This window comes from Lethenteron reissneri, chromosome 11 (genome assembly GCF_015708825.2).
Source record: "Lethenteron reissneri isolate LAM-NWPU_2019-01 chromosome 11, ASM1570882v1, whole genome shotgun sequence".
NCBI classification, from domain to species: domain Eukaryota; kingdom Metazoa; phylum Chordata; class Hyperoartia; order Petromyzontiformes; family Petromyzontidae; genus Lethenteron; species Lethenteron reissneri.
Genome location: NC_083789.1, coordinates 5,650,171 through 5,677,079, shown reverse-complemented (window position 1 = coordinate 5,677,079; position 26,909 = coordinate 5,650,171). Strand labels below are relative to the sequence as shown.

The window sequence follows — 26,909 nt, the reverse complement described above, 5'->3', positions numbered from 1 at the left end:
AGGGGTCACCAGACATCTGCACGATCCTGTATAGTGCAGGCGTCGGCATCCTGCGGCTCCAGAATCACATGCGGCTCTTTAAGGGACTGCTTCGTGACGTTATACAATTTGGACTACCGTTTCAAGGAACCTTCTGAAACTGTATTAAGACTCGGATTTTGCCCATTAAAATAAATGATAACATTACTGTACAGTATTATTATTCTGCCAGGGCACCGAGCCCGCACTTGAGATAAATGGGATAGAATCGGTTTCATCCATCCGTGATTAAATCGGGTAAAGTGTAGCGTGTTTGTGGTCTTAGCCCTGATATAAAAAAAAACCCAGAAGATCAAATTATTTGATTTAAATCTACTCATTATTTCTGAGGGCTAGAAAATGTTTGGTGTGCCATAAAATACTGTGTACATACGAGAGCACGAGTGAATGAAATGTATTGCGGAGACCTGAAAAGTTGTGGTAATTTTCCAACGGGGTGATGTTGCACTGCTTATGCAAGAGTTCCGAAAAGAAATGGCTTAAATCCAATGGTGAGATACTAATAAGCACAATTTGGGGATGTTTATAACAAATTCTACCAAGTATGCAAAATGTGGATGCGTTGGACTATATAATGAACTGGCTCATACGTCCTCTTAAGCCACTGTTTTATTCATCTACATCCCAGAATTATAAATTGAGCCATTGGTAAATCGGATATGCTCAGCTTGCCAATGGATAATAAAATGTACCTGGAAGCAAAAAATGTCCTATTATACATGCGAAATCGCCAATCATGCACACAAATTCCAAGCCACAAGCAATAACAAGCCATTCAGTTCCAACTTCATCAGCACGGATGAGTTTCACTGCACATGCAAACAGGGGATTTCAAAACATGTACATGCATTTATAGTAAAGTGATGTAATTTTTTGAATATTTATTAATGAGTTTAATATATTTGCCGTGTAATTACATTGCACGATAACTCAGAACTCCCATATTTGTCGAGCAGTAATATACATTAAAACAGTAAGAGGAAATGCAACTTTACAAGAGAAAATTTTATTTTAGAAAATGTATGTACATTTGAGATGATTAGAAACTTTCAGCATCAGGAAAGAAATTGCAATAAATAAACAAAACCGGTGCTCCATTATGTAAGGAAATCTCATTTGCCGTCTCTTTTTTTCTTTGACACTCCCTGAACAAAAACTTCACAGCACTTCGGTATCACCGAGACTTTGCACCCAGGGTATGTGACAACCCGTTTCCCGTTTATCACTTTGAAGCGCAGCGTTGTTGTGTAAACGAGAAAGGGGGCAATGGCGGGCACTTAGGAACCGGGGATAAAGTTAATCTTTCCAAGGCGAGGCATCGACACGTGTGGCATGTCGAAACATTTCGTGAATGGAATAAAATAGTTTATTTTTTACTGTGGGGGAAAAAAGTGGCCTGCCCAGTCAACCAGACTGGCAGTTTGGCCAACTCTTGACTTAAAATATCATAAAGGTACCATCAGAAAGGTTGGGAGGGAAGACGAGCAAGACGTTACACCCATATCCTACCCTCACACCGATTTGACACGAGTACAATGCCGCATTGCTGCACTTCTCAATGCCATGAGGAACCACTCCATCCATTCCTCCGGGCCATAGGGCTCTTTCAAATACCAGCAATTCCCCCAAAATCAGCAGCTCCCAGAAACACAAGTAATTCATAAATTAAAACCGGGGTGAGAGTGGATGTTATAAACTTCAAATTTACATCATATAGTTTACACTACAACAGTCCATACACCGAGAAGCCATCGCAAACCCTATGGTAGGCAGAAATCTTGCAATGATCAGTGCGAGTTATTACGCAGCCATTGTCTACACTTTACTGGACACCCTACGCACCTTGTGGTTTAGTTGAATGCGTCCATTATAATGGTCAGTTGTAGAACGGGAATGGACTGAGGACACCAAGCATACACACAGAGTACAGTACAGTGCCCGCCCATAAACGTTCTTCTTTTCCCGGAGATGTGCCAGTTTGTTCAACATCTGGTGATAGGCTCAATTAAGCTTTATGTAAAATAAGGGGAATGTATAGTTACGTAAAACCAATGCCGTCCACAACACAATGACACTTTTATTTCACACGCATCTGAACAGTAGTTTCCAGGCAAAGGAACAAAACAAAAAAATTATAAGATGCCTCTCTGCCTGATATGGTCGGAATGCCCTGATGGTACCTGCGTACACATTATTTATCAACGAATGCTCTTGGTCTCAAATATGCTACTACTGGAATCATTACACGTTTTTGTCATGCCCAATGGTCTGCAATCAGATTAGAATGGTGTGAAAATTGCATCTTGAAATTGCACACTGCACCGTTGTCACAAATGACCCAAGACTACTTGGCATGCAAATAGTTGTGAAGCTGCAGAGCAAGCGAGCGTGACCAAGCCAAATCAAATGCAGCATTCGTGCCCTTAGGTGGAATAAAAACCCAGTACTGGCTGCGAGTACTATCCCGTGGTAGCAAATATCTAGCAACGAAATACAGTAGCACATGCTGTGACTTCAATGTGAACCCTTTCATGCTGCCAAACAGCCAAACAATGATACATCTTTGAAGCAAATTGTGCAACCATTCCTCCTGGCAACCTTTTCTAAAATCCATTGTGAACTATACTATGCAGTGCAAAATAATAAAAAAATTCCATGGCAATACATAGCCCTGGTAATATTTACCAAGAGTATGAGCCACTGTTCCATGCCTTGTTTTGCAATGGAGTGTATGAAAAAAAGAAGACCTTTTTTAAAAAATTCATTCCTTATTCGTATAGAAAAAAATCTTCACTGTGAGCTGGTGGTCTGTGGCTGGGGTGACTGCTTTAAGAGAATCAGCCAGAGCTGAGCGTGTGGGTTTGATGTTGGACGTCATTCAGGGGAAATGGGTTAAAGAGGAGCTGGATAGCGTGACATTGGCAGGGATCAAGGGGAAGAAGACGACATGCAGCGAAGACAGTCCTCAGTCATCCTGGTCCATGTACGTTTCGCCGTAACCCGAATCTGTCCGCGAGCCCTGGCGGCGGCGTGAGTATTTCAGCTGCAGGATGTCGCTGATCTCATCGACGGCAGCCAGTGTCTGGTGAAAAGCAACAAAAATGGCACTTTTTGGCATCACAAGATCTAATTTATTTATTTAGCCAGGTGAGAGACCTAGATCACCTAAATGACAAAAAGAATGCATTAAGTACAGCAAAAGCAAATAGAAATCGGCACAAAAACAACTGGTTAACAAAAATAATTAACATACTAAACAAATTACATCTCCTGTAACGTACATTGGCTCCAGATACGTTTAAACCATTTATAGCGCAATTAAAATACAGATGGTTAAAGCCACGGCACAACAAGTGTGACACGTGACTCGTACCTCGTCAAGCATTTCCCGCGTGTGTGCAGCAGATATACAGAAGCGAGCACGTGACTCGATGATGGGTGTCGCGGGGAATCCCACAACCACCACACCAATGTTCCTCTTCATCATCTCACGGCCGAAAGCTCTGCAAATTTGCAATCAAAAGGAAGGGGAGCAGCAGAGGGGGACACATCCCAGCACAACGACAACACTGGCACCTAACCTAGACTACCATACTACCCACAAGACATGCATGCAACCCCTTGATGATTTTCAGAGATCACGAGTTCACAAAGCAATTAACAATGTTGTAATTTTTTAAATCACGTTTGTAGGTAGTGGAAGCCGTGTTATACAGCCTGCCTTGTTGTATGCTGCTTTCTTAGGTCCTTCCTCAGTGGGACAACATTTCTCTTGCACATAGTCTGGTCAGTTGACATGCAGTTCCATTAATCATTGATTATTACTTTTATCATACAGCAAACAATGAACTCAACCGAATAATAACACCATGATGTTCAGTCTCAGAAGAAGTGTAAACAAGATAATGGTGCAAAGAGAAAGGCAAGGTTGTTGAGAGAACTACAAAAATAGAGATAAAAGTTCCATGACCTGGCTTCGAAAGGAAAGTTACCGGATAGCACACTTTCGGCACTGCAAATCGGGCATGGAGCAGCGGGGGTCAACAAGGCAGGGGTTCTCAACGCTACGCAAGACTGGATGGTGGTGACAGCCAACCCACTCACGGCCCAAATTCACCACTAGAGCACTCAGTGGCGAGTCTGGCGATGGCTGCCGGTGGCGGTCAAATCAGCCACAGACAAACATCAGACACGACCCCTCGACTCAGGAAGGTTTTAGTCAACCGCGAGGGTCCGAACGGCAGAGAGTGGAGGTCAAATGAGAGGACCCGTTTGGGTCACTCTTGTTACCAGAGACCAGGTGAGGCTACCAACTCTGCCGCCGTCACCACGTGCTGAAGTCAGCGATTTAGGGCCGCGAAGTGGGCCAGGGGACCCCTCCCGGAACGTCACGCCGAGATCCCTCGGCCCGCTGACCCCCTCTGCTCCGTACCCAATTTTGGCGGGCATGTACAGCATGACGGGAACGACGGGCGAGTCCTCGTTGCCATAGGTGATGAGGCCCAGCTCGCGTATGCGCCGGCGAAAGTAGCGCGTGTTCTCCGCGAGCTGTCGGATGCGTTGGGCGCCTACGGGGAGGAAAGGCACGTACACACACACACTTTCGTGACCAATCTGTTGTATAAAAGGAACATTTTCAAAATACAAGGCAACAAATTAATAATTTAAAGCAACAAAATAGCACTTATTTTATACAGAAATGTATCAATAATTCCCTGGGGCAGTACATAATTCCTAAACTATTCAGATGGATATACTATGAAGGCCAAGCCACTGTGATAGAAGCAACATGGAAAAACATGTGGCGCAATATGTGTAGCGTTTGAAACACCTCTCGCGTTACACCCCCTTCCCTTCAATCCTTAAATTAACAACCAGAAGTATCATTGACGATAGAGGCAGGAGAGGGGATGAGAAGTACGAGAAATCGGCTGACCAAGAGTCGTGCCATCCTCTCCCATGATGCACTTCATGGACTGCAGGATCTGCTCGATGATGGGCGGCGACATGGACGTGGCGTAGACGGCGCTGTGCGAGTTCATGCGCAGGTAGTCCACCAGATCCTAGAAGGGGCAGGACACAGATACAAAAAGAGTTAAAGACAAATTCCGTTTTTATTATTTACCCAGGAAAGCCTCGATGAGCCGAGACTTTATAGACGGATCGTGCGTTTCAAGTATTTGGTCAAAGTACCTGCAGAAAAATTTACTGTGGAAATAACACTAAAAATACAGTACACAAATAGGTCAGCAACCTACTTGCTGCTTTATAATCTATTGTACACATGATGATTATCTGTGATCAACTAACTCTGCCCCCCCCCAAAAATGCTCGAATAAAGATGTGCATTAACATAGGGCCACCTCACACAAGAATTTAAGGATACATTTTTTGGCCGCTTGTTTTCTAAAAAAATATTTATCTATTAAAATGTATGTTTGCACTCAAGATGCATGGATCAAATTGTATGTATATGAATCAATTAGTTTCAGTTGTTGTATGTGCAGATTATTTACATGACCTATGGGGTCACGAAAGGGTGCTACAATTACAATAAACGAAACCAAACCATTCTTGATAAGCACAACCCAAATCCTGACAATTCATCAAATCTCAAACAGGCCCAAATCATTATAATCCCATCGATTGGTATGGGGGGCTGCCTCATCCCAACCTTCCCTTTCACGGGATACCACCGACTTCCACCCTTGCCCCCTCGACCCACACCTTACGACCACCGATGTATCCTCCGCAGGCGCCAAAACTCTTTGTGAAGGTGCCCATCAAGACGTCCACATCCTGGGGGTGCAAGCCAAAATACTCCACGACGCCACGACCCGTGGGCCCCACGGCGCCGATGCTGTGCGCCTCGTCCAAGTATAGGTAGGCCTTGTAGCGTTTCTTCAGCGCCACCACCTCTGGCAGGCGCACAATTGACCCCTCCATGCTGCGCGCAGTGGGGAAAAGAAGAAGCCACAGGCGACTGCGTTAAGTCACCGGCGATAGAACGAGCAGGGGATGTGGAGGAGGAGGAAGTGGAGGGGGCAAAGCCTCCTCTGTTGTGTAGCCGTATGCAATCTAACAAAGTCACCCTTCATTTAATACAAATTAAGTCCTTTGCAAGTTCCCAGGAAAGCCTCACTTAGGGCCGAGGTGTGCACCACCAACAGCATGCGAGACATTGTGATGGCACAACGAACAGCAGATATCGTTATATTTTATTTACGTTTCATATTGACATTCTACATGCATAAATGAGTACGTAAGACACAAAGCGGACTTGTGTATGAAATTACATAATAGCGCAGACAGCCAGACGCAAGCCTCATTAGTATTCTTAGGGTTTGGCATCAATGCCTAAAGTTCAGAGACAAAATCATGATTGTAAGGGTTGATTATTGATGCTGGATCCTAGCGGTACAGGATGTATATTTGACCAAGCACAGCCTTCTTCTGTTTATGCTTCTAGATAATGGAACAAAAAAAAAAATTTAGACAACCCCAACTCAAGTGGTATATGCCTACTGTGGTAGGTGACCACGGAGTTGCCTGATAAAATAGTTCCGTGCTGGGATTGACTCCGTGACAGGCCTCTGGCTGGGGACACTGCCATCCCTACGGATGCTGTGTGGTGAGAAATAATGTATGAAAATATGGATATCTAAAAGTACAAATATATACTTATGCATAAGTAGGAAAATAATGGATATTCGCAAGCATAATCGGATACATGTTTTTTCAGTGCGAGAATACATTTTAATCAATTAATCAATTCATCGTGCTACACCTATCAGCAAGTGAACATATCATTCTGGTTATGCCAGAAACCAAAGTGGCTGCCTTCTGGGTGCCATCTGGTGGTGGTGGGGCAATGGGGGTGTGGTGTATGTGAATTTTCGGAGGTCACCTGTAGATGCCCTCCACCAGGATGAGAATCTTCTTCCAGGGCCGGTGCGTGCGTGGTTGCCCGTTCACGATTGCGTCCCTCAACAGCTTCTCTAAGTTCACCATGTCTGCCAGCACAACGAGCAGCAACGCGACAGTTATATAATAGTTGTGGGGAGCGAGCGGTAATATACTTGCTCCATAAAGGTGCAACCAAAACTAATGCCTTTTGATTATCTGTGGTTAGATTTCCCAAATTGGGTATTGACCGTGCTTGTAAAGTAATATCTTTATTTCCGCTGGTTTAAATATTAGTTGTTCCTCACTCATCGAGGTTCAGTGACTCCGTGCTCACACTAAGGGGAGCGCAGTAAATTGCTCCCTTAAAGACGCAACTTAAAACCAAATGCAACTCTTATCCTCATCATCATCACCACCCTCAATTGGTTTGTATAGGACAGTGCACATTATCAGAGTTATGTTCTTTTGTTTGTATTATGACTGCAGGTATTGCAGTCTATGCAAACATGACTCCTTGTAAAAAGGTGTCCGTTTTGTTGCCAGATAGAAGGGTAAAAATCCAATTATCATATTTTTACTGGCAAATCAGGTTCCCATAGTGGTTTGTATGATTAACGATGCTTAAAAACCTGCGTTAGATTGCAATATACATAGCCTAGTTATATATAGATAACACAGCACCCAGTTAAGGGAGCTAAAGGGTTACCCTATTGCTATGCCAGGCAAATATTATGCCACCTAAGACACTTTGTATGTTTTCATAAAAACCACAAAACTTCTGAAATAATTTCTGCAAAACTCAAAGCTTGCCAACAGTAATGCCCAGATTGCCAACTAAACATTTTCCAAGTATTTTTGTATATATAAAAAATATATATTCATGTTACCCTGCATACGAGCACGATGACGGCACAGAACAAAAGGATGTGGATGTAACAATTTCTTGCAAGCGAAATCCCCTAAAGAAAAACACTCTTAATGAACTAGCTCAGTTTTTTGTTGCGTTTTCCATTCACGTAAAATAATGATTAATGAGTGAGGCGAGCAGCTCACCGTTGTGCTTGAAGACGCGGATGGTGGCGGTGGAGAGGCGAGCTCCCAGGACGAGGGAAGCGTGGTTCAACTCGTCGCTCAGGATGAGACAGCCCTGGGTGAGATGCACGATCGCCCACATTTAACTTCGCAGACCTTCAGCAGCAAGTTCCACTGATGAGTTAGGACAGGCACGCTGGCATCATGATGAAATGGTGTGGTCAGTGTTATCCTGGGCTGATGTTCAAGACCAAGGCTGCACACCAAGTGCTAACTGAAGGCTGAGTGCACCAAGGCCAGACCCAGATCATGTTTGGATACAAGTTGGCATTCTGTTTTTCCAATTTAAAGTAGGAGAAAGATTTCCATTCTTAAAAAAGAAAATCACTGCGTCTGGTCAAAGTGCGTAAAAAAACCACGAGATCATTCCACTTCTAAAAGAAAGACAATGATTGCCTGTGTAGCTTACATATACGGTTGGGGCAAGTGCTGTTACCGAGCATCTATTACTGCTGGCACAGTCCGAGCAGGACTACACCCATCCACCTTTGTCTCCTCAGTGCTTTTGTTTGTACACTCCACCTTATTTATGGCTGAGTGGATACACACACATTTATAAATTTAAAAAACATGGCCAGAGCTGGGCTATCCAATTATTTAAGCCATCGATTAGCGATTATCAATTCGATTACCAAATTGGATAAAACAATAATGGTCGGAAAAGTCTCACTGTTACACTTGTGCCGCTGGACGAGAGGTGACACGCGGGGGCGATTGGCGACGTCACCGGCATCATCAGCCGTGGCTTGGAGGGCGTTTCCCGCCTTCGGGAGGCAGCATGTGGGAGTGGCCACCATTTTAACGGGGCACGAGTAAATCGACCGCAACAAAGGTAGCCTATGACAATTCTAGTCAATGAATTGGCTTAATCGTCTACTTGTCCCAAAACTGAAATGTGATCAAAGCTTGACCTTGGTCCCGTCGCCCCCTCCTCACCTTGCCGACGAGGGCCGGGATGTTCATGGAGTTGGTGGCAAAGCCCATGCCGAAGGCCATGGCGGCTTCCACACCCAGGAAGCGTGCCACCAACTTCTCCAGCTCCTCGTGCTTGTCCAGGTTCCCTGTAGACACACACGCCGAGAAACGATTAACATTTCGCCAAACACCGAGGCGGCAGCTGGCACCGAGGCGGCAGCTGGCACCGAGGCAGGGCCCCCAGAGAGAGTTTGTCAATCAATGGGAATTTACTAATACTGCGTAGACGGACAAACAAAGAAGCAGACAATATGAACATGACAGCAGGGAGAATGGCAAACATGGACAGGAGGAGAAACAGACAAACAAGATGGAAGAAAGACAGACAACAACACAGGGCAGACAGAAGGACAAAAGGAGACATGCAAGCAGACAGATGCATGGTTGGCAATGTACGGTGTGAAAGAAGTTCAACATACATACATACATGGGCAGAGAAGCAGACAAAGAAACTGACATGCACACAGAGAATGGAAAAAAAACAGCAGACAGAGATGAAGACAGAGACAGTAAACCACAGATAGAAGACAGACATACATAGATCACGGTAATTATGCCATTTAATTATCCAGTAACGCCTTGCTGAGTCACAAGACTTGTCAGGAAGGTGCTGCATTGAGATGTTGGCAAAATCTATTTTAAGGAGTGTTGTGTGTATGGAGTACTCCGAGAAACCAACCACCCCTGACGAGGGGGGTAACACTCAAATGTGTGCACACACATTCTCACGATCCCACTTTCTGGCCTTTAATTTTCTGGCCACAAAAGTTGCATACATATTTGTGATCCACTAGCACTTGGATCCAAAATACTGGATTACAGGAGGGCATCACCATCACACAAGATGCGAAATAAACAGAAAGACAGGCAGACCGACTATCAAAATAATTAGACTGCTAGGGGTGAAAATATCTCATGTCAGACTAAGTGCCTTGCATGACTCCCTCAAATTTGTTTCACTGCCCAGTCATTAATTTAAATCACAAATGCGTATTAAATAATATAATTTTAAAAAATAAGTCCTTTGTCAATCCACTGCTGGATGAAGGCCTCCCTACAATTTGATGGTCAAAGGGGTTCTGTGACCATGTTTCACTATTCTGATTAGTATTACGCCCGGACCGGTTTGGATATTGCTCCTCACTGATGTTGGCTGTGGCCTGGGATCTAATTCACCACCGTTCTCCGCGCACATTCATCAAGAGCGGTTAAATGTTAAATCTACCTTGTCCTGTTCGGCTACGTACAGTGCCAAAGAACTTCAAACATACATATTTCTGCACTCAGAAATATGACAACATAAAACACGCGTGGAATCCACACATTCAGAGTACTCAAGACATCGTGCGATTACACAGACTTTCTAATTTGGTCCTGGATCCGCCTTCTACGTTCCTGTTTCTAGGCATTACTCCAGTCTACCAGCAACCAAGACCACATTCAGTGAGAAATGAAGCCCTGAATATCAGTTTTAAAAATTGATTGCAGTACTTAGAAGCCCTGTGACTTTCCCCTTTCTTATTTGGGACAAACAATAAATACTTGCGAAGACAACATATTTAATTATCACAAAGCTTTGCGTCAGTTGCTACATCAGCAGAAGAGGGTTTTTTTCTCTCTATACGCTTCGTGTGGCCTCTTGGTGAAATACAGTAACGTCTGACGAATGTGAAATGCTGGTCCTGTCAGCACTTGTTCTTACTGCACGTACCACCACGGTAGCGCCGGATTTAGACAAACCCACTCGCCCGCCCCCTTTGCAAGCACAGTAATCTGGTCGGGCTATATGGGCAGAATTCTGTATCACTGGCAGATTAGATCAATAACGCTACCAAAAAGAATGGCATATAACTATTAAGCGACCTTCAACAGTTTAACAAATACTGTTCTCTGGTCTTAAACCATGAATATATGATTGAACGCATACGTTTCACTTCATGGGTTTCGTTTTCCTGTAACTGCAAATTACTATTAAATCAATTTGCTGCGTGCTTCATTGGTTCCAGCTGTTTGGCTCCACTCGCCATTTCACAATTAGGCAGAAACAACACGAGGCTTAGACCGACGGCTCGGTTTGTATTCGCCGCGTTTCGTTCACGAAGTGGTGGCAATTACGGGCGCTTTGGTTGATTTGATTATTCTATTAGGGAGCTACTACTGTGCGGGGGGGGGGGGGGGATGAGTTGGCGAATCAGTCATCACGGCTGGAACCCTCCGAGACCCATTCATTCAGTTTTCCGAAGGCACGTTCAGCCGAGAGTGGCCTCGTGTTCAAACACAGCCGTGCGTTTCTGTGTTAAGCAATTATAAGAATAAATAACAGGAGCACCTTGCACAATTGTCTTACTTTGGAAGGTTCTTTCTGTGCAAAAATGTGTTCCTTCTATGAACTCTGGGCACAAAACAAGCACTAGGTAATGCTCACCTTCGCTGCTGGTTCTGAGCTAATGGTGAGAAAATCCACCATGCCTATGCCATAAACCAATCCCATTCATAGGATGGCCACTGTTGACTTCCCACCAAGTGGTGTGATAATTAAAGACATTAGTAAATCCTAGCTGGGAGGCATTTAATGATTCATCCCACCAGCGATTCATTGAATAATCACTATTAGGGTTGTAATTTGATAAAAAAAATTATAACCAATGTATTTGTTCTACCTTTTTAGAGTCTCGTATGTTTGGTTTACTCAGTTTTGCCTCATATGTACAGTTACATCCACCGAATTACCCTGAACGTAACACGAGCAAATCATAAACAATCGATTCTCCAGTTCACGAATCCCAAGCATGTACCGTGAGCTTAAGGATCAACAATATTATATCAACTTATCGTTTCGTGAATACTATCAAGATTAACTTTAAAACACATTTCAACCCGGGATTAACTCGCCACCCGCCAACATTACGTGTACCCTTACCTAACCTTTCCTTTGCCAGGGTTCTTACTTGAATGCAAAGCATGTAACGATCACTACCACTCCTGCACCACCACAGACCTCTGCGAGCAACGCGCCATCTCGCTCTACCGTTTAAGTTGCTAAAACTGGCTCTGCCACAAGCGGCATTCCTCCGCCACCGCACCCACCCCGGCAATGCCGCAAGACCGGGCAAAAATAAAATCTACAGTGCAAGAGTCCAATCTGCCCACGCCAACGTCTGCACAATGGGACCCCCCACAAAGTCGACATCCCGTGGCGTCGTTATCGGCAAGGCTGGAGCCATGTGTGTGCAGTGAACCATGCAGGAATATTTCGTCTTAAAAACAACGTGTTTACATTACCTTTTCATCTTTGACGTGCAAAACAACGCACACTGCCTTCACTGTTAAAAACCAGCAGCGAACATTTCCTGACATTGTTTGTCATCTCTGCTGCTGCCAATACCGCAGTCAGGTACCGATACAAATACCAGCACATCCCGTGCTGGTATTTGTATCGGAGTGGTGCTGGGACAGTTTTTACGTGTCCGTGGGAGTAGTGTATTAAACCCAGCTTCTACGAAAATTATGTAACTGGGGGAACGGTGGAAAATGGATAGGGTACTGGGTTACAAACCCAGCGACACGAGCTCAATTGCTAAATGTTGTTTTTTTAGCTCCATCTGAAATGGTCTTGGGACTGCTCCCCCCCCTCCCCTTCACTAACACACCGACCCATGTGGTAAAGTATGGTCACACCACTCCCACGATTGACACAACTTCAGTGGATTCATGTTTAAAGTGTATTTTGTTTAACTAGGTACGGACTCAATAAATCAAGATGAGTCTCATTTGCAAGAGTGATCGTGGGCATGTCTGCCAGAAGGATGCAATGATTGCTATGTATTCAAATTCAGTCATTTGTGGGTCATTTTTCAATTTGGGCATTTTTAAAATAATTTTTTAGCACAATACATGATTAAAATCGTGCATTTAAGAATCGATCTCTTTTCGTTCGTGCATGTTGAATGTCATAGGTTCATGTCACCCCTGCAGACTAGAGGGCGCTACCATTCACCACATTCTTTAATAATAATAAAAATTAATGACATTGCAACCCCAAAATTAATTCCTACACATACGCAAACAATCTCCCGACATTACATTGAGCCTAATGGGAACAACACGACTACAAAGGAGAAGAAACATTCCTGAAACGAATTGCAACCCTGAAGTAATTGAATCACTGGGGTGGGGGTAAGTGATTGTTGAATGGTTTTAACCCTGAACCACCACCAAAAAATTGGCACCCAATCACTAGCGCAACAGAAACAACACAAAGCCCTGCTGACACCAAAGTTGGAAAATGTTCGGTGCGGCTTTGCAAAGATTCACGAGCCAGCGGCGCTGGGGAGAATCACAGTTCATAAACAGTAAACATTGGATTCGCTCCATGATTAATGGTGAACGAGGGGGGGAATTGGACAAAAGCAGATCCTGGCCTCATCCAATGCAATGGGCCAAAGCCAAATACAGCCCCATATATTCAGCAACAAAGAATTCACACCAGCTGCCCTGTACTAGTTACCCTCCACAAGCCCGACTCAAGGTTATCATTTGCCATGGTCTCACAGCTGCTGGATGAAGGCTTCTCATCGCCATCCTTTACAGTCCTGTGATGATACAATCCATGTTCCCTCCCGTATGTCATCGCTAATATCATCTCCATGGCAGCCGTCTCCCTTGGGCGCGTTAACTTATTTGGCTACCGTTCGGTCACCAGTCTCGTCTACCGACCATCACCACTTGAAGCCATTATATGACCCGCCCTTGCCCATCAGTCAGGGAAGGTGACATCTGCGATTCGCATGCATTGCCCGAATCCTTTAGGTTGACGTCACAAAACCCCAAGGGCAGCACAGTCACACAAACGGCAACACAAAGCTGGCAAGCCTAGGCAGGCTGAGCCCACAAAGTAAGTGTGGAGCCAAACCGCGTGCTTACAGGCACACCACCACCACCACCGGTTACACCAGAAAGCCACAGTGTTGTGTTTCATGGCCAACGCGAATGAAGCTGCTGATTCAGCCCGGCCTTGGCCAGAGGCAGGTAATGGTCGGTCAGCCACCCATGCACGATTCTGCCAGCTGGGCAGCGTTGAAGAAATGCGAGGAGACGTTTGGGGAGACAAGTAGCCAAGGGAATCAATGTTGAGTATCCAAGGGTGACAGGGTAAAGAATATAAATCAGAGGGCCACAGAAAATGGCTCGCTAACACTTTGCCCTAAAAGTAAAAAAAATTGGGGTAGCTGCTTCAATGACACCTATGCTCCCACACCCATGGTGGTGAAGTATTTAAAATGCAGCCCATTGATGCACCCTATGAAAGCCAAAAATACAATATTAAATTATCATTCACAGCCCTCTGCCAATTAATTGCTGGATGGATGAAGGCTTCCCATGGCCTCTTGGGGGTTGTTTGACCATGATTCGGCATGGTTCATGGCGCAGTGTACTTACCCACTGTGTCACCAGCCTACCACCCTCAACGTTCAAGCCATTCCGGTCCCCTCCGAGGTGAATGTTTAACCAGCTCGTTCAAACTGCTTAAATCTACAACCTAATAACCCTGGTGCCACTGCTCCAGGCTGCCAACTATCAGTCGCCATCTCGAGCTCAAGGCACAGGGCAATTTCACAATAATGTACGTCCATCCGCCTCCCACCCCAGTCCCCACACGCCAGTCCCCGTGGGACCAAGCAAGCCAACTCCCCCCCAACCACCCCAACAAAACCTCAACCCAGCTACCCCAGTCGTGATTTTTTTTTTACATTGGCAGAAACGAACTATGTATCAGGTCGTTTACTTACATTTTTATTGCGCATTTCGTTTGTTTACACCCAATGTCTCCCTTGCAAAAGATGATATTATAAGAATGAGCACGCACCTGTTCATGGTTAAAGGTTACGTATGTATATACTGTACGTGTGTATATATACAAGTAATCGTATTTGTATGTGTATATTCCACATCACATTGCCTCAAAGTACACCTCGGCTGCCATACGTGTTTTGGTGACATGACCACCGTTTGTTTGGTGGTTGTCGGCAGTTGTTGCTAAGTATGTGTAAGTATGCGTATGGAGCGGTGGTTTGCATACTGTAACATAAACCCAGCTATGTAGTTTAATGTAATTAAATTCATGACCATAATAAACATGTTTTTGTTTAGTTTGTTGTCCTTCCTTCACACCTCCGATTAGCACGTTTGGATACGTACGGTGCGAAAGAAGCTCAACATGCATACATACATAACCCTGTCCTGGGTCTCCCCTAGATCAACTCAACCTTAAAATTACTACCTAGTGCAGTGGGTACACATCATGTCTGGGTGGAAAAAGGTGGCTGGACGGACGTGGTGTTAATTACACAACTCCATACTGGATTCAATAGGTGCTCCCTAATAATAATCCTTGTTCCGACAAACTGTATGGCTACAGGGGGTATCTTCGTGCGAGCATGTTCAGGTGTGAACATAAAGCGTTGTTTAACAACGTGAACTTGGGGTCACTCTCGTCATCACGGAAAGTTGAGACAGTGCAGACCAAACCCGCCAGTGACTGCATGCGTTATCAACTGACCTGTGGTTTGGTTGCGAAAACGACACCTAAACAATCCCTCTCCCTCCCCACCTCCTGGTGGTCACGTGCTGCTCAACAGAGGGAGGGACCCTTGCACAGACATTCAACTCCGCCCTTTCATTATTAAACGTGCAAAAATAGATTCCACTGGATGAAGCGCACACGTGAAAAGGATAGCTCTTATAGCATTAGCTCTTAAGCCTGTGATCAAGATGCCCCAATAGCCGCCCAATCTTGTCAGATCTCGGAAGCTCACGCACGGGATTTGAGCCTGGTCAGTAGATGAGCAACGGGAGGGAGGCTCACCCATTTCCTGCCGCGTGCTGCACACGCCCACGCCGTACTTCTGCGCCACTTGCGCCGCCGCCTCCGTGCAGGGCCCCGCGTTTTCGGCGAAGCCCAGGTAGTTGTATGAACCCATGTTGATCACGTCCTTGACCCGCCCAGTGAACCTGCGGCACAGTGAGTTTTGTTGGGAATTTGGTAAAAAAACGATGACCACATCTCTGAAGCAATTCAAATGCTTTCTGTAAACAGTGAGAAACTAATCGCAGGAAAATACGTGCAGGCTGAAAATAAATAGGAATATTACGAGTGTAGTGGGTTGACATCACGTCACGCTCGCCCTCTGAGAGAGTGGCGTCGCGGAACGTGACGTCAGGCGGGCCGTGGGGGGCGGTGACCGTCATGCCCCCAGGGGGGTATTTAAAGGGGGACCCGGGATGTAACCAGGGTTCGTCGGGGGTAGGAGTGGGGACTCGGGTAGTTGATCCTCACACGAGGCTAGGGGAGGCTACTCCGCCCGACCGGCCGAGGTTGGGGGTAATCCCGGCCCGGGGCAGGGAGGAGAGCCGAGTTAGCCGGGGTGTAGGGATCCCAGTACCCTGTCCCCTGGGGAGTTATCGGCTAGGGGGGTTTTGGTTCGGCGTAAGCCCTTAACAAACCTGGCGTAAGCCCTTAATAAACGTGGCATGAGCCCCTAACAGAAACCTGCCTCGGAGTCGTGAATTGCGCTACAACACGAGTAATCACACACAAGATGGTGGTTTTAGGTCAAAGGCCATATTTGAGATTTACCATAATAGTACGCTTATAAATAAATGATGAAGACATTTTCATTTTTTTTCATGCATTGAATGTCATCATGAAAAACTAACTGGCTCATGTGCAAGCGCTATGCGGAGAGTTGCATCGTAGGATCATGAGCAGGTGGTTTGATTGTGGATAATGGTGGTGTTGAACAGGAAAAAAAACTACATTTTTTGGAATCGATTTAATTTCCCAAAACGAGTGACTGTATGAAAGTGGAAACAATTTTCCTTTTCTGACAAGTGTATCTGGGTGTACCACTTGACAGTCAGTGCGATGTACCTGAAGTTCCAGTTGTAGTCATCGGTAACACGCTCCATCACCTTAAACCTGGAACCAGGGACGCTGCAAATGGGCCGGTTCCAGTTGTCTCGGATCCTCATGTAGAGGTTTCGCGTGTAGAAATTTTCGAAGTCTTGATAGAGCGGGACAAAGTCCTAGGGAGACGGTGGGCACGGCAAACGGTGACGTTTGTGATGATCAATAACGTGACTGGGGTTATGGTCCAATCATTTGCCGAGCTACCCACTCACTCGCTCACCCACCCGCATCCTCACTCGCCCACAGTACCACCTCCCTGCTGGCTTGCGCTCACACCACCTACCCACCTGCTTGTCCACTCACCTATCTACCCACTTACTCACCCACTAGTGTGCTTGTTCGCCTGCTCACCCACCCATTCATTAATCCACTCACCAACCCACCCATTCACCCACTCATTCAGGTGCCTAACCACTCGCTCAGTTTCCAACACTCGTTCACTTCCCCACACACGTGTTCACTCGCCCATTCACAATATGATTTTATGGATTGTCACGATTAATGATCACGATTTTGTTCAAGAATAATTTTTTAGTGTCATTTAAAGTGTCATTTATTACTTGTTTGTTCCATATAGTTTGAACATTTGTGTTCGCTCTATTTACTTAAATGTAACAATCGGTGTACCAATACAATGATTCCGATGCAAATCTATTATATTTCCCATGATACATGCCATCGAATGCTGTAACAGATTATTTGCTATTTGTACATTTGAACTAATTACTAATTAGACAATAAATTCGCATGACCTACAATGTATGGAATCTCGAATCAAAGTGTGACCTCCCCCCCCAAATGGTGAAAATTAATTAACTCACAAGTAGGGTGTTTCCTTACAGGTCTGACCTGCCCCTACTGGACATCCGTGAAAAACAGCTTCATAGCTCATCGGATTCTTCCAGGATAAATAAAGATTCTGATTCTAAAGGTCTAATTACCACAATTTACTTTTGTCACAAATCATTACACGCAGTATTCAATTGTGTTCAACCTGTATTATAATAAGCCGCTAAAAGAGCAAGGACCACATGTAAGATATACTATTCTAGGTATAAGGGGTGGATAAGTGGCACAGTGTATAGCGCATTGAGCTACGGATCTGGAAATCCCGAATTTGATTCCTGGCCACAGCTAACATCAATGGTTAATGGTATCTGAACCTGTTCTGGGCTTCCCCCTCGCCTCCCTATCGTCTACCTTTATCAGCCTGCATTGACCAAGATGGTGAAGTCTGGTCAAACAACCCCGATGACCGACACGGCAAGGGAAGCCCTTCATCCGGCAGTGGATTGATAAAAGGCTGCAGAGCAGATTTTTACGTTAAAAAAATTTCTGAAGCAAACCATTCGCATCAAAGTGTACTTTCAACATCGTGTGGCATTATTCACAAGGGTGGCTCATTGTATGTACGTGTCGAAGTGTTCTGGTAAATTGCTTAAAACAAAGGTGTGAATAATTGATAGTTGTCTCTATGTCGCTATGGATACGTGGGTCAATCTCCTGTGAAAGATAGATGAATGCCTCTTAGTGAACTCATTGGTGGTTAAATCAACATTTTGAATTACACTGTAAACATACTTTTTCATGGCATAACAAAAGCTGGACACAGTGAATATAATATGAACAAATAAAATACAACCTTTGGACTTTAGTTTTAAATTGTTCATTTGCAATCCTTCAGAGGTATGGAATGGTTAAGTATTTAAATGGCCTTACATGCCATCTCCACTCACCTGCATGCTTTGCCCACCCTGTTTGACCATCCACCCACACACTCATTCACCACTTGGTCGTCAACCCAATCCTCTGCTTAGACACTAATTTCGGTTGCTCAGCCAACCCACTCGCTTGCTCACTCGCCCACCCCTCCACTCACCCACCAATCCACACACTTGCCCACATGCCCATCCAACCACTCACCAACCCATGTAGCCATGAACCATCCAACCCACCGACCAGAAAACCCATCCACTTAACCCATTTACAAACCCACGCACCCACCGATCTGCCCACCCACCCACCCACCTACTCGCTCACCAAACCCAACCAATCGCGAAATCATCAACTCACTCGCCCACATTCTCTCACCTTCTGCTCCTCGCGTTCGGTGGCATTTTGGCAGCTCTCAATGCCCCAAGCTCGGAAAAAGTCTCGCAGGTAGCCGAAGAGCGTGAGGACACCGTAGCCCATGTACGTGAGCACGGCCACCAGCATGGGCGTCTCTTCAAACGTCTCCCGGAAGGGCCGTTTGTACATCGAGGCGTAGGGGTCGCTGCCCTCATCCTGCGTGAACAGGGCAGTCAGGAAATTCCCGTGTATTAAAATCACACGCTCCTTCACAAGCTCGAGCTTACACGCAAAGACAAAGACCCCCCCCCCACCTCCCGTAGGCTACATACGCTGTTGGGGAAAGTTCTGTGAGCAGTGTGCTATGTACTAGACCAACGCACTTGCGCGCGCACACACACACACACACACGATGTCCGATGGGTGTCAGCTCGACGTTTGGGCCCCCAGTGGGGAGGCAATTTGTGGCATGTGTGGTGTCGTTGGGATACAAGCTTGGGTCCCGCAACTTGTAAATTCCACACTAGGCACCACACGGTATCACATGCGGTACTATATAAATATACGTGCGGGTGTTTATTCAGCACTGTAAGGGTGCACATGTACATGTGGCAGTTTTATGTGGCATACAGGGTATGGGTGGAACCGTATAGCGCCATGCTTCAGACTTGGTTATGAAACTGGTGACCTAAATTTGATTGACAGCCACGCCTAACATCAGTGGTATTAGGCATGGCGATGAAGAAGGGCCATTGCCCGAAACACGGCCAATGAAATATTTATTCTTGTGTGTGTCGAGTGTTTTAAATATCAGTGGCGAGGTCTGTATGAACCGGTGTCCTGGGTCACCTCTATCACCAACCCACACACTGAATGATCGTCAAAAACCCCCAATGACCGAGGTGCCATGGGGGAGGCCTGAAACCAACAGTTTGCTGGTATTAGTTTACAAAGTCATCATTGACAAACACTGCCTTACAAATGAAAAATACACCGAGCTAATGGACCAATGAAACATTTAAATTAAAATTTCCCATAATTGCCAAATGCTAAATTTGCAGAAGTCTCTTATGACTGTCCTCATTGGGCTTGCAACGATTCAGCGACTTGTAAATATTCTACCATCAAGATTTGATTCAAGGATCAATCTTTTTTTTCCTCACCATTGCGGTGCATGGAGCAGAATCAACAGTGGCTCATAGGCTCTCAATGGAGTAATCACAAACCAAGCGCAGATCGTAAACACATTTTGTGCGCATCACGTGACGCATATTTCAGAAGTGCAAGAACCGATTTTAATGGGTGAACAGGTACACTTAACCTTCACTCGTGCTGCACTTTAAACTAAACTCTTTTTTTATTATTTTACCAGGTAAGGCCCACTGAGCTATATAGCTCTTTTTCAGAAGCGACCCGACCACAAATGATAGCTTAACGAAGTGGCTTATCGCGTGGAAATGTATAGCAGCCAAATATTCTCAACGCATATTTGAGGGCCTGGAGAAAAATCCACTTCACCGCGGGGAGAACATGCAAACTCCGAATATACAGGTGTCAGGGTCGGGATCGAACCCACGCACTCCTGTATACCAGGCGAGGTAGTTAACATCTCGCCACCGTGACGCCCCAAAAGCAAACCAATCTCTCGAACCGCTAACAGGTGGACATGCACAATGGCCTCCTTGGCCACACTGGGGGCACAATCGATTTTGCAGACATTGTTGCTACAAGCAGGGACACACAAGTGTGGTTTGACACCCTAAAATACACCCACAGTGGAAGTCCGAAAACAAGAATCACAGAAACATGTCCGAACGGCCACTTTCATCGCAATACAATGACTTTGCCGTCAACCAGCTGTACGCAACTGCTACAAATCTTACCGAGATGTGATTATAAATACAGCTATGAAACTCGATTTTTCGTGGAAGCTGGGGGAAAATATTTTTTTTCCTTAGCCAAGTGTGGCCGCTGTGACTTTGTATAAAAGATGTTCTTGTTGAGCCAACGCGGCAGGGGAATAAACACACACGACGCTGCCACTGTACCCACTGACAACAGCGACGGTGCGACTTCACCGCAGCAATACGCAGCAGGACAGCGATAAATAAATATGCAGAGTAAAGAATCGACGACTGGAGAATGAATTGTTTTTAAAACATGACAGCACAAACAAAAGAAAGCCACCCAAGCCAATGTATGAAAGGGAGCATTCCTCCGCATCGTCATGACGACTAGATGTAACTTACCTGCCTTCATGTGGCGCAATCTTATTTCAACCCAAACGTTAATAATTAAAAGGCAAACAACTACTTCAGTTCAAAGGAAATAGTTATGGGGCAAAGTTGAGTAAACTTGCATGGTGAATTAGAGAGATGTTTAGGCATTTTCGTTCAATGTTGATAGTCTGGAACATGTATATGCCAGAGATATGGAAAGTGTGCCGACAGCTAGAGATGAAACATGCAATGATTCCACCCCAACCAAGGAAACGTTTGTTGCCTTGTTTGTCAAGTATATTTGGTTAAAGCAGTGCCATGGAATATGCACGCAGCCCAGTTCATGACAAACTAACGTGCATCACGGCAAATCAACGCCAGGACCTCTTAGAGAGGAGCCCGCCTTTAGCAATGCGAAAAGTCTCATTGCATCCGAGGCAATTCGCCCTGACCGCGTGGCTCGTAAATCTTAGGCGCACGTTGGGATCACGGGTGCATTTTGCCGTTGTCACGAGCTAACACGAGACGCACTAAAGAGACCTGCCATGGACGAGCTCGATTGGAGACCAGGCCACACAATATCAACTCGGTAAAACTAAAAAGAAGGAACTTACCTCATCTTAACCTTAACCCTCATGGAAATTTTCGGAATGTGCGGTGGGGTGACAGCGGCGCTCGCTCGTCCCGGTACAAGCCAGCAAGCACACGTCACAAAACCAGCCGCCACTAAATTCAAAACAAGCCCTGGCCATCTCACGAAAGCTTGTCATAACTCAAATGCCAAATCCAATATCAAATAAAGGCACATTCTGGGTTGTGTTTAAATAAGAAAAAGTGGTAAACCTCTCACTGGAAAGGTAATTATCTCAAACATAAGACTGGCAATGACCATGTGAAGGTATGTTTTAACGGCAGTTGTAACCGGTTGGTAAAATATTATTACTATGGTTAAAAACAAACAATAATCACAACAGGAAGCTAGGTCCAATAGAGGGGCTGATTATAGGGTGTAAAAAGTCATAAGCTAAAATATGCAAAAGCCTTCCAGGCAAATTGACCAATAAAACATTGAACCGGTTATGGTTATACATTAATCGGTGGCACATTCCTGTATTAATTGCGCAAAGGGCTTTGTCCCATGACTTCAACTTCAAAACATTTAGTCCCAAGGACTGCAAGAAGTTTTTTTCCAACAAGGGAAAGGGCCCCACAAACATCCGACATCTTTCAATCACCTACCACCAGGTGACATGCCCCACATCTCAAGTGAATTCCACTGCATGGAGTCGAATTGTTAGATTCCCACTCCTGCCACCCAGTACGATCTCCAGTGGGGAGTTGGCAAAGTGACGCACATGTGCTCTAGATAGCCTAAAGCAGTGTTCTTCATTGCAAGGCCGGTAGGCCTCTGGCGGCCCTTGGTGTCAAACCAATGGTTTCAAATGTGTGGCAGCCCTCACACGGATGTCTTATAAGAAAACGTGTACCCCCCCACCCCCCTTCTTAAAATTAGTGAAGAACACCGGCCTCAGGAGACACCCCAGTGTCTTTGCTTGGCCGATGTACACCGACTGTCCCTACTGCTCATTCCCCAATCATATTTCTTTAGATTAAAAGATACGTGTTTATACTGCGTATGCTAATACTGTACTGTACGTGTATTCCCCTTTTGACCTGTGTAAACCAAAAGCATCCATCTCTCCCTATTTGCGTGCGCGCTTTCCCCGCACCTGTGCTTAGTTTGATCCTCCCGCACACCTCCTATTAACACGGTTGGCTACGTACGTTGCTTAAGAAGTTCAACATACATACACTTCTGACCTTAAGTGCCATCTTTTTATAATGGCATGTGTTGCTTCACATCAAGTTTAGCTTTCGAAAAGCACTTGCAACCCCGCCATCATCGGCCTACTGCTTTGGTTCGTATATACTGGCCGCCAGTGTTGCGTGGCCGAAATTACTTCAACTTAATTACGAAATCTGCCAAAGTGCTTCAGAGGCGGCTGACGTCAAGGGCCTCGAGGCAATGACGCTGGCAGGAGGGGACACATCCAATGTAAAAAGGAGCAATGCAACAAAAACTTCTGAATTTTGATGAATCCGCAAATTATTTAAAGCAGTAAGCAAAAAGCTATGAGCGTGCTTGATACAAGTGGTATTTTTAAAGTACTGTATGATAAAATGACCCCGAATGAGGCGCAGTGTGGGTAGGCCCTCATCCAGCAGTGGAGTCGAAGACAACATTATAATACACGGACTGCTTTTAACATGTTCTTGTACATGTCACATTAAAACCCCGAAGAATACAACAAATATGGGAGACGCCTAAAACCCTAACCAAGTGAATTTCCATCGGAATTCGAAAATTCGACTTTGCAAACCGACGCAGCTGTGCGTTCATCTTTCAGCCGCGGCACTTGCTGCTTGACAATCTTCATCGTGCAGTCGAATGAGAGCCACTCATTCCGTGTGGAAGCAACCGGAGAACGAACCTCTACTGTCTCGATGACGAGCCGTGCAAGGCCGCATGACTTTTAACTTTGGAATTATAAAAACAGTTCATCACGCTAATCTTGTGTGGAACTTGAGTGGTCGGTGGGTGTGGTGTGGTGTTGGTAGTCCTGTAAAATGAAGATAATAATCCAGGCAACGTGTGCAAGGCGAATAAGTTCAGTATTTTCTGGAAGGTGGTGGGAAGGTGGAGGAAGGGGGGGGGGGGCTTAAAAAACCCGTGACATTTCACGGGAATGATCTTATTGAACCGGACTGCATGCGGTGTATACGGCCCCGTTTAAACAACGATGTGGGGGTTAACCCGTTCAACGCATTGCTCACCACTTACAACCAACAATTATTTCGTATCTATAATTTTTTTTTCTTTTAACGTAGGTGGACAAAACAAGATGTGGTTCCCAGAGATCAAATCGCTCATCATCGACAGATCACCTCGGCCCGTGCCGTGTCCGACACGACCAAATCGGGAGCTGAGTGCGCACCAACACAGAGATTTGATCAAGCGAGGCCACTTCCCAAAGCACATTTTTACCCATCCACGCCACGTTGGCCATCAAACATTGCCTCGAACTCCCCAGTAACATCACGACGTAACCCGGTGCGCCTTGAACACACCCGGCGAGCGTGGCCACAAACTTTAAAAAAAATACAAAAAGTCTCATTCCCTCCACCAAACCCTTCAACATCATAAAACCCGCAGCGTTAAAGACTCCGTTACGGGGGGGACATCGTCCCCTCCGGACACACGGCACACGATCTGGGCCTGATTGCTCGGGGAAAGGCGGCTTGACTCCGTGTTTGTTTGACGGGATCGGTAGTGGATGGAACGACGTCTCATCCCACCCACCCCCAGCTCAAACCAGCCGATAAAAAGATTCCTTGAAGGAGAACTGCACTCACTTCCGTAAAAGCGACTCCGTTGGCGTGGCCATTTTCCACTGCGTGCGTCTTCTTCGGTCGCTGCTGTTGCTGCTGATGCTTCTGCTGCTGCTGATGATGCTGCTGCTTCCCACGTTGCTGCTGCTGTTGCTGTGTCCCGAGGTGTGACCCCTCGCTTCCACCCCCCAGGTTAGGCTCCGAGGCAGCCTTTCCCGTTCGCCGTGACGGCCATGTCAATAGCAGCCCTCCTCCTTCCTCCACCGCTCCCTTTGCCTTAACAACCGCGACAAATATGCGGCGCCCTATAACGCCTCAAAAATTCAAGGAATTATTGTTTTAAACTATCCTTTGACTTACTTATATAAACGAAGCGAAATTGCATAGACACCCCCTTCAATTCTGGTGAACGGGTCAGTCGCGTAGAAGCAGAGTAAAGAGGATGACAGCGCCGATAAGGTGGAATATTAACAGAGACGGTAGCGAAGGGCGACTGGTGAGGGCGGCGCTGGAGCGCGGAGTAAATGGGGAGCGGCTCCCCCCCCCGTACCCCTCCCGTCGGCCACTGATACGGAGAGGGCGGGGCTTTAACCCCCCCCCCTAGTGGGCGTGGCTAACTCTCAGGTGGGCGGGGCTTTACCACCTAGTGGGCGTGGCTAACTCTCATGTGGGCGGGGCTTTAACACCCCTAGTGGGCGTGGCTAACCCCTCGGTGGGGCGGGGCTTTAACAACCCCCTAGTGGGCGTGGCTAACTCTCAAGTGGGGCGAGGCTTTAACCCCCCCTAGAGGGGCGTGGCTAACCCCCCGGTGGGGCGGGTCTTTAACCCCCCCCTAGAGGGGCGTGGCTAACCCTCGGGTTGGCGGGGCTTTGAAACCCCTAACAGGGGCGTGGCTAACCCCCCGGTGGGGCGGGGCTTACTCCCCCGGTGGGGCGGGGCTTTAAACCCCCCCTAGAAGGGCGTGGCTAACCCTCGGGTGGGCGGGGCTTTAACACACCCCCCCCCCTCCGTGAGGACGAGGCTTACCCCCCCTGCCCCCCCCTGGTGGGCGTGGCTAACCCGCCGGTGGGGCGGGGCTTAACCCCCCCCCCCCTCCCCGGTGGAGCGGGGTCATTCGCAGCAGTCGGGGCGTGGCCACCCCGTCGCCCTATGCAAGCAGAGTCGATTGGTGGACGGTGCCAATGGGCGGCACCGAACGTAAAGTTGGGGGGTGGGGTTTAGTCGCGGACGGAGCTGATTGGCGGACGACTGCAATGATGCGGGGGGGGAGGGGTTCGAATGAATGTGCGCGCGCACGTGTAATACGATAAAAGCGGAAGTGGGCGTGTCTTTGCCCATATAAGGGAGTTACGGCGCCGTAAGAGGCATGTCTCTCTTAATTTTGGAGCTTTCATGACTGCAGGAATTATTCTTTGGTTTTTTCGGTAAAGTCACGTATAAAGATAAAATAATAAATTAAATAATAGCATACGACGTTTCGATTGCAACACAAGCAATCATCATCAGGTATAATGAAATAGCGACATAGAATCTAACCAGAAAACTATAGACAGACATATAAGCAGACAGATATCACCAAGATACATAGAGAGAGCAACCCAGGTACAGAGAGAGGTGATCGTCTCTGTGGGGTGGCCTTAAATAGACAGAGGGGGGCGGAGGCAGAGAGAGGGAGGTGGTAGGAAAAAAAATTACATGTCAATGAGTACGAAGGGAGGGGAGTAAGGTAAGCAGGCTTATAGGGAGACAGAACACACTGTCCCGGTAGGATCGCTAATTGCGATCCATGACATCGATTCTGCCCCGGCAACTTGAAAATGTCCCCTTTTATTTCAGCTTGAAACCCGCCGTGAACGGAGCTAAAGTAATGGATTTTGTATGGGATTTTTACTGTCAATCTGTTCTAACATTAGACGAGACTGTTATGCTTATTCGCTATTTCAATAACAGTGTGTTTATGCATTTAAAGAAGAGTTTTACAGTGTTTGATTTCATCATAGCTCCGTGTGAGTGTATTGCATAATACATTGTATTCATAGCTGTCAGATTTGAAACTTTATTCAGTGAGTGCACTAACGACTATTGTGTTTCGATGTGTATTTCGTTTAAAATAGATTGTGTGAGTGTTTGTTTAAAGTGTAGTAATTTATCCAGTGAACGAAGCAAGGCTGCAGGCCGATTTCCGGAGAAGTGGACAGTATTCATATATTGTTTCATTTTAAACATCATTATTTCAGTGTCCTCCAATG

At 46.1% G+C, this 26,909-nt stretch overlaps 1 protein-coding gene across 1 annotated transcript; it reads right to left on the bottom strand.

Moving 5' to 3' along the window:
* Positions 1-1,023: 1,023 nt before the first annotated feature.
* LOC133341330 (serine palmitoyltransferase 2-like) lies at positions 1,024-25,197 on the bottom strand. The gene is given in 13 exon segments (XM_061549869.1): positions 1,024-3,121; positions 3,413-3,542; positions 4,472-4,607; positions 4,976-5,102; positions 5,767-5,986; positions 6,947-7,052; positions 7,999-8,092; positions 8,974-9,098; positions 15,878-16,023; positions 16,943-17,097; positions 19,073-19,267; positions 24,685-24,876; positions 24,878-25,197. Coding segments are annotated over 13 exon segments (1,761 nt in total). The 5' UTR covers positions 24,896-25,197; the 3' UTR covers positions 1,024-3,004.
* Between the last annotated feature and the right edge of the window lie 1,712 nt (positions 25,198-26,909).